The 8,701-nt window shown below is 31.6% G+C and overlaps 1 protein-coding gene across 1 annotated transcript; it reads right to left on the reverse strand.

Annotated features, from left to right (window-relative positions):
• Window positions 1-334: 334 nt before the first annotated feature.
• Window positions 335-6,145, reverse strand: LOC137834778 (probable protein arginine N-methyltransferase 3). The gene is made up of 7 exons (XM_068642964.1): window positions 5,803-6,145; window positions 3,791-4,261; window positions 3,579-3,676; window positions 2,236-2,314; window positions 1,872-2,132; window positions 1,594-1,761; window positions 335-1,044 (listed from the first exon to the last, which is right to left on the reverse strand). The coding sequence occupies exons 1-7, from the start codon at window positions 6,088-6,090 to the stop codon at window positions 610-612; spliced, it is 1,800 nt and encodes a 599-aa protein (XP_068499065.1). The 5' UTR covers window positions 6,091-6,145; the 3' UTR covers window positions 335-609.
• Window positions 6,146-8,701: the final 2,556 nt, after the last annotated feature.

Raw genomic sequence — 8,701 nt, forward strand, 5'->3', positions numbered from 1 at the left:
GTATACAAATTAAATTTAGAAACTAGTTTGTACAATTTGTTATGCAACCTCAGATTCGATTTTAACTTCTAATTGTTACAATTTGGTGTGTACATTTCAAATGAGATGTTACAGATTGATAGCTCAATCTATACACACAAATGGATACTTTTGGAATTTTAAAGTTATATGGAGGTACCAAAAGAACCAATGGAGAGGTGTTGAAAAAATGTCTAAAATCAACCGTTATAAGTGAAAGCTCAAGTAAAAAAGTGTCCTCCGTCACCAACTATAATAATTTCGACCAAAAATAAGATTAATTTAATAAGAAAAAGAAAAAGAAAAAATTTCAATCTCCGGTCAAAACTATAATTTCATTTCCATGAGATGAGAATGCTAAACTTTACTGAAATAGATACTTGGAAAAACAATATAAAGAAACACAAAACTGAAGATAGTTTTATCAAATACATAAATATGAATTGGAGAAACATTACATTTTCTATAGTCAAGCATTTCCAGTGAACAAAATTTGGAACCTAAACGAACTGCAACATTCCTAAACCGGTTCTAACTGCCAAGAAGAAAAACTCTGCACAATGATCCTCCCTGGTTTTGGCATCATGCACCCTACTGCAGATTGAAAAGCTGAGCAGGCCAACTCCGTTTCTCACCGCCAGGACCAACACCAGCAGCTTCTAAGGAAATGTCAATGCTGCGATGCTCTGTAGAACGGACAATGCTGACGCGTAAATCGATATTTACAGCTGGATACACCTCAGTTCCAATTGCTTCCAGTTTACCCTTCTTTTCTTTTCCAAACCCTATTGCAATAGGTTCTCTAAAGGTTAAGATTGTTTGTGACCAATGTGTTCTTGGCGTATAAGGGGATGTGGATAACACAGCTGGTGCTTCTTGGCAGAATCTCCTCGTAAAACCAGTTTCAAACCATAGGACAACACCATAGCACCAGCACCATGTTGCTGAAGCACTTGGTTTTAATTCCAAAGTAGTAGTCGTAGTGAAATCCACTTCATCGGGCTTCATGGTTGCCAAGTCAAAAGACTGGAGAATAAAAGGAAAAAAAAAAAAAAAAACATTTCAACAATCAGTATGCAACCATAAACTGGGTTCTGAATTTATTATGAAAACTATCCTGGAGAGTTATCCCCACCCCTGGAAAAAAAGAACAGATATTGTTTGGCATAGTACATGTACTAGTTAAGATCACACAAGTGAAGAAGGAACCAAAATGAGTACGGTATCTAGAAATGCATGATACTTTTTAATTTGCATAAATTCACCTATATATTTTTAAAAATAACACTTTCTGTTTAGAAGACATAGGAGGGGCCATTTCTTGTTGGTCAAAATAATTTAAACCAAAAGAATATTTTCACAAGATTATGACACAGCTACACGCAGTTCACACAAGGACCACTTAGCTACTTTAGAATTGCAAGATAATAGGTTAAAAACTATAGCCTAAGATAAGATCTGGCAATATCCTTACAGTCTTTGGAAAACTATTGAAGACTGGATTAGCAAATTGGAAAAAAAATTACTACTAAACTAATGTCTTTCAAAACATTCACATATGCCAAAAGGACCAACCTGCAGAATCGCAGAACTGGTAACTAAATCTTGTGAGTCCAGAACATCAACTATAGGAATTTGGGCAGCATCTATGACAAGCTCCTTCCCAATGCAAGACATATCAAAACCACAGACATTATCCCAAAACGGAAGACTTGTGGCTCCTTTTCCAAATCCTGCAACAAACTAGAAAAGAAACTAGAATGATAATTTATTCTGCAGAAACTGGCATGACACCCCTGAGGACAATATTTTGAATATGAAATGGTTGAGCAATGGACAAAGGAGAGACTCACAATAGTTGCTGTGTCAGGAAGAATGGCACCACCAGGCTTCAACCACCGGTCCCGTGCATAAAGCACTGAACCAAGCATGGATTCATACAGCAAGCAATATCCCATCCATTCACTTAGCAACACGTCAACACTGTGAGGTTGAAGTTCAACTGTTTTATCAATCTCTTCAACCATACCATGAACCACTTCCATAACTCCCTTTTGGAGACCATCGATTCCACTTTGGCTTTTATTCCACCAAAGACCATTATCTTTTGCAACCTAAATAAAAAAATGGAGAGAAAGAATGAATATGGAAGTAGAGATGTAAGTTTAAAAGGTAATTATAATTATAGAAGCTACAAAGTTAAAGAAAGACCTATACCTGAGATGCCACTGCTGCCATCTTGGCACTAGCCTCAACAGCAATAACCCTTGAAGCTCCAGCTTTTGCCGAAAACAGGCTAAAGAAAGAATAATAACAAAATATGTCAAACTTATAAATGGCAGGGCAATCAAATAAAATAACTTATAAGCACAGGCCAACAAAACCCAGAATATGCACTTATAACAGCCATAGGCCTAAAAACCACTACTGCCAAAAATGAACAAACAGAAAGAGCCAATAGGAATCTATCAATTTGAGGCATACGGAACATTATTATTAAGGGCTTCTATGCTACAATGCATTAAGTCAAGATGAAATCTTCAATACTCGGAAGAAAAAAGGGAGCCATGAAGAGAACAAATATATTGCTTTAATATATGAGTTCAGCATTTGATTAGTTCTCTGACAAACTATTTATTCATAAGCAGGGTGCTCATTATTAGTCATTATCCTATACACAAAGCCACCAGGTGTGCATCCTTGATTTTCTCCATATGAAAAACGGTGAATCGGACCATGAGGCTCCTACCAGGTGGGGGATCAAAGGTGAGGATAGAAGTGCACAGCCACACCCTCGCAAGTGGAGGTTATTTGCAGGATTTAAACCCTTGACTTCCAAATCAACGCAGCAACTTGACACAATGGCAAGGTTTGGGGAAGGTATGTTTTTCAAGCCTTTGGGTTCACCCCTTTCAGGAAACTTTAGCACGGAGACAATTCTTTGCTGCTCCTTAGGAGAGAGGGTAGTGACAAACTGTCCCAAAAATTAGCTCAAGGGAAGGGTTGCCCTAGTCTTATTCTAGCCATATTCCTAGCATAACACTCTTCACATGAAGCAATTTACCAAAGAACATAGAGCCCCCTAAAGGGAAGCAAGCAGATGAAAAGTTAAACAAGTATATCTGGGCTAACCTCAAACAATGCAGAAAAACCATACTAACATGTCGAGAGTGAAAATTTTGACAATCAAAAGACAAAGCACAAAAGTGTTCACGAGCAGAAATAAATTCCCCTTGAACAGTTATCAGTTTTCTATTTATGAAGTTTAGTATAATAAATGATAAATGAGCATTTGTATAAAAATATACAAAATTAGATTCAGTATAGACTTTGTAAAATCTGTGATGTCACAGTTTATGGTTAGTAGGACAGTAACATGGTGTTTCTAACTTATATGCACAATTTTTGGTAAAGAATTTGCTTTACCAAAGGTTTTTACTTTGACATCATCCTCCCACCATTAATTATAATACAATATGCCATTGTATGAATATAAAACTCCAAAACAGATATTATAGATTGCATATTATATATTGAGAAAAGTCAAGGATATTTCTCACCTGAGGATTCCAGTTCCACAACCTACATCCATAACAACAGCACCCTTTAGTAGGGAGGGATTCTTCAATATTGCTTGACCATAAGCATCCATTCTCACCTATGTAAATTTATTGATATTATTTCAATAAAATAGTTATAGCACAGTGAAAAATCTTCAATTTCTCAACTTATTGTAGATTTGAAGCCAACAAATGCAAAGCAGATCTTATACCTTATCACTTAACATTTCTCGATGGATACCAAATGAACTGTATGACCCAAAATAACCTTCATTAACCTTCTTAATATGTTTTGCAATGTGATTCGGAGAATTAGCCACTAAAGGACCCTTTTTTGGATCCTTATCACTGCACAAGGCATGTCCCATTGAGTCTTTACCATTAATAAGATCCCCTTTTGAATTTTCCACAGAATCATGATCAACAGAGCTTCTCTCGTCAATGTTCATCAAATCTTTTATGAGATCTTCATCAATTGATGTAATTTGCTCATCTTCACCTTCTTCGTCACATTCACCAAAACTGTACAGCAGAGAATCATCTTGCATGAAAGGTATTAGATATCTATCATCATTCCATAGAGTCTTCATCTCATTAAAGTCAACTATATCATGCAGATGATTCTGCAAGTCACGCTTGCACTGACATGTTAATCCACAACTCCAACATTTGTTCTCTGCCACCTAGAAATAAAAATTCGAAGAAAACACCAGTTAGCACAACAACTTAGAAAAGAGACATAATCCACACAACTGTGGTAATTTTGTATATAGTCCATATATAAAATGATCAATTAACATCGAAGGGTTATTTAAAATAGAATTAACAAAATTAGAACATCTCGGTGTAGCTAGTGCCACCTCCATAAACAACAGCAAAGAAAGAGCTTGAAAAAATAAAAAACATTTAACATAATACGATTCTTGGAAAAAATCACAACACCATACTAAAACATTAAATCAACATTATTTTAAGGTATAATAATACTTTAATCAATATAAAAGGAAATTGAAAAAACTAAGACACTTAGCTACAGCTGAAGGCAGGGCAAAGACAAAAAGAAAGACTAAAAGAGTATATTTAAGTTATCTCTACAATTTTTTCCATTTACCAGAGCAACAGGTCAAAGGAGGGAAATCTACATAAACAAACAGTAATACAGGAAGAAGAGAGAATCACACACAAAGTTATCATGGTTCGATTGAAGTATTAATAAACTTCAACCTAAGTCCACGGAGAAATTAACTATAACATAGTGATTAAACTCAAGAGTTTCTCTCTCAACAAACTCTCACTCAGATATAACTCAAACGTTTAACTAAGTTATCCTAAAATGCAAGGTACAAAGTCCTATTTATAGAGCAAGAACCGTTGTTATTGACACACATGAAAGGCGCTTAAAACTATTGAGGAAGACACATAGACACATAGCAGCTACTAGATAGTTTAATCAGATAGGACACTATGAGACTAGACAATCTATTGGACAGTCTAGGAACCTTAAAGACAAGATTTTAGTGGACTATTCTTCACATAATAGATCAAGTAATAACCACAAAAATCATTATAAACTGCCATTTTAAAATCTTAAATCCAAAATTCCTCTGAAATCCATTTCCTTAGTCCTAAAACTCCCAACCTCAAGAAAAATAAAACTTGGGATTCTCTTTGGTCAGAAAAACGATGTAATGTCATGAGATAATAACGACAAGTAGTAGTATGATTGCTTTGCGTCTTTCTCTTTAAGAGAAGATCCTGAGAAGAGTGCTAGTACCACACTCTGGATTATAGTTTAATATTTATAAAAAAAAAAAAAAAAACTCAATGAGGACAAAGCTAATGCAAGAAAAAAAATTCTACAAATAAATTATTAAATAAAACAAACTTCTCCGAACTCTAAAATTAGCTTATACATTAACTTTTACAAAATTTAAAAAACCGACTTTGAAAAAGCTAATTCAAAAAAACAATCTACAAATAATTTAACTTTAACTTTCGAATAAGGTTATGTCATAACCCCTTCTAATTCTTATTCTCTTACTTTTCAAAGTGTTCACCCAAACAGTCACAAACGAAACCACCAAATTTTTTGATCGCTAACTAATTTTAAATTAAAATAGAGTGTGCTTAAAAATAACGTGTTCCTAGCCTTTCTGAGGAACCTAATTCAAATACGTTAACTGAGAAAAGCATAAAAGGAAAGAAAAGAAAACGATAAGGTCACCTGAGAGCGAACGAAGTTGATGAGCTTGAAGGAGGCATAGAAATCTAGTTTGAGCGCTGCTCTAATCGCGTGGAAATCGAAATGGTGAAGGGATGCGCAATGATCGAACAAGGAACCGCACAAACTGTACTGAGAGTCACAGAAGAGACACACAAATTCCGATTCTCGCTCTCCTTCCCAATCGTCCCATGCTTCTTCTTCTGCTTCTTCGCTATCTTCTTCTTCTTCTTCTTCCATTCTGTACGGTTCCTTTTCTTCTTCTCCCTTTTGCTTATCGATGAATGCCATGAGTGAAAAAAACGCTTAAACCCTTTCAAAAACCCTAAACTCAACCAACTTTGCCTTTATATATATTCTGCTCACCTTCAACAACAAATATTTTTAAAATAAATATTTATTTTTAAAAATAGATAGAATTTATTTATTTAAATAAGTTAAAGACAAAAAAAATTGTGTTTAGTTATAGAATAAGCAAATTAAATAAACACATAAATACATAAATTTTCTTATTTTATTTAAAAAAAAAACACTTTAAAAAAAGTAAGTAGAAAGAGACTCATTCGTGGTGTTTCTTATCGTGAAACAATAAAAAAAATGTGTTATAGTATTTAGATTTCTTATTTCTAAAACATTAGTCTTTTAAAATTACGTGAATTTCAAGTAATATGGATTTCATTTGTTTTCATTATTTTTATGTCTCTTTTTAAATATAAACGATTATCTACTACTTTTTCTCTTAACTATGTAATAGGAATATTATTGAAAATTAGTTTTACATTTTTTTTAAAGATTTTCATTTGAAAAATAAATAAAAAGCAAAAAAAAACTATTATTTTGAGAAATTGTTTTTTCATTCAATGATGATGGTAACTATACTAAAATTTATGAAAACTAATCACACTAAGTCAATCTTGGAGAAGTTTTAAGTAGGATGGCTTTTTATTTTATTTTAAGATTTTTATATAAATTAATATATAATGATTTTTTTATTTTAACAAAATGTTCACGAAATTTCCTATTTTATATTTACATGTAAATATATATGAAAACTAGAATTATATATCTTAAAAGTAACTAATTAGATATAAATTTTAAAATTATTTATTAATAATAGAAATTATTTTAAATAATAATAATTTTATTGTAGTGAATGTTACATTTAATTTTTAAGTATAGACATCTTTTGAAAATTATTTTTAAGTTTTTTAAAGTAAATGTGGTTGAAATTTTACTTTATCATTATTTATGTAAGTGTTTTAAGTGATAAAATATTATTTGAAAATAAATTTAGTAAAGAAAGTTTGAGTTATCATATTAGTGAGGAAAAAATTTCAAATGAAAAAAATTGATAAACGTGAATAAGTAAAAAGTATTATTAATAATCATGTTAAGGCCAAATAAGCTTTTGTATTTAGTTAAATTAAGCGATTGATTTAAATAAACTTATATATAAGTTTTTTATTCCATGAACCACCACTCTATTCTATTTTCTTTTTAATTCTTTTTTACCACTCTATTCGATTTTTTTCTTAAACATGCTTTATAACTCTAGTAATGAACTTAATCATTTTGATTTTATTTCCATTTGCACATTTAAAATTCATGAATGAGTCCTTATCATTTTCATTTAATGTTACCCTTTTCATTCATGTTTTTAATTATGAGTAAACAAGTATCATTCTTATTCAAATTTTTTGTCACTATAAATAATTTAAAAGCATGCCCATATTTATTCTTTCTAAATTTCTTTATATTATAAACTTATTTCAAAGAATTTGCATTTCTTTATATTATAAACTCATTACAAAAGTATGTCGAGGAAGTGCATTCTATACACACTCATTATTATTTTTTTTTTAATTTGATCGTTATGATTTTATTAATTTGATCGTTGGAGTCTTGTCAACTAGTGGAGCTTCTCTCACTATGAATTTCAAGCATCTCAAAGCGGAAACAAAAAAAAAAGTTGACCCAGATTTCACCACCAAAACCCGATTCAATGATCCAAGGTGATTAATAAATAATTCAGTTTCTCTTTCAATCAAACATAGACATACAACCAATCGCAATAATTAGATCTTATTTCAACACCAATATACAACAACCATATAAATCACACTTAAATCTATACATCAAGAATATTCAACAATCATATAGATCACACATAGATGTATAAATCAAGGATATTCAACAAGCGAAATATTGACTAATATCTTCCAAAGACCCATATTAAATATGTACATATTAACATATGATTCAATCTAGTACTTAGATTTACAAGTGAATAGAAGAATCATGGTAAGTTTAATACAACTCAAGTTGTGCATCTACATAGGTGTGCAAGAATTCTCCCATCAATTTCTCATCACGTGATATCTTAGTCTACGAGACTTATATCATAAGTTAGAGGATCTCTATTACAACATAGGTGTCAATACTTAATACACAATCAAACAATTGCTCACACATTATCCCAAATATATAACCTAAATTTCATACGAATTATGTCATTCTTATACAATACATATCATAAATTTCACAAATCAATTGAGTATACAAAATAATATTCACTTTACATAAAAGTTTTCATACATAACCCAATTCATTAAAGAGATAAGAAGAAAAGAAAAGAAAGAAAGAAGTTTTTTTTATCTTGAGTGATAATATTTTACCTTGAGTAATAATGAGCTCGTTTAAGCAAAAAGATTTTAGCTTGAGCAAGAATTTGATGAGAGGGTTGATTTTCAGTGTTGTTTTCACTTAGCAAGAATTTTTTTCACTTGAGCAAAAAGGGTTGAAAACAAGTTTATGTGCATGGCTATTTTTGCTTAAGCAAAAATATCAGAAAATCAACCTCAACAACAGAATCAAATGCGTTTTTCAAACATCTTTTCAAAAA

The sequence above is a fragment of the Phaseolus vulgaris genome, chromosome 5 (genome assembly GCF_000499845.2).
Source record: "Phaseolus vulgaris cultivar G19833 chromosome 5, P. vulgaris v2.0, whole genome shotgun sequence".
Taxonomy (NCBI): domain Eukaryota; kingdom Viridiplantae; phylum Streptophyta; class Magnoliopsida; order Fabales; family Fabaceae; genus Phaseolus; species Phaseolus vulgaris.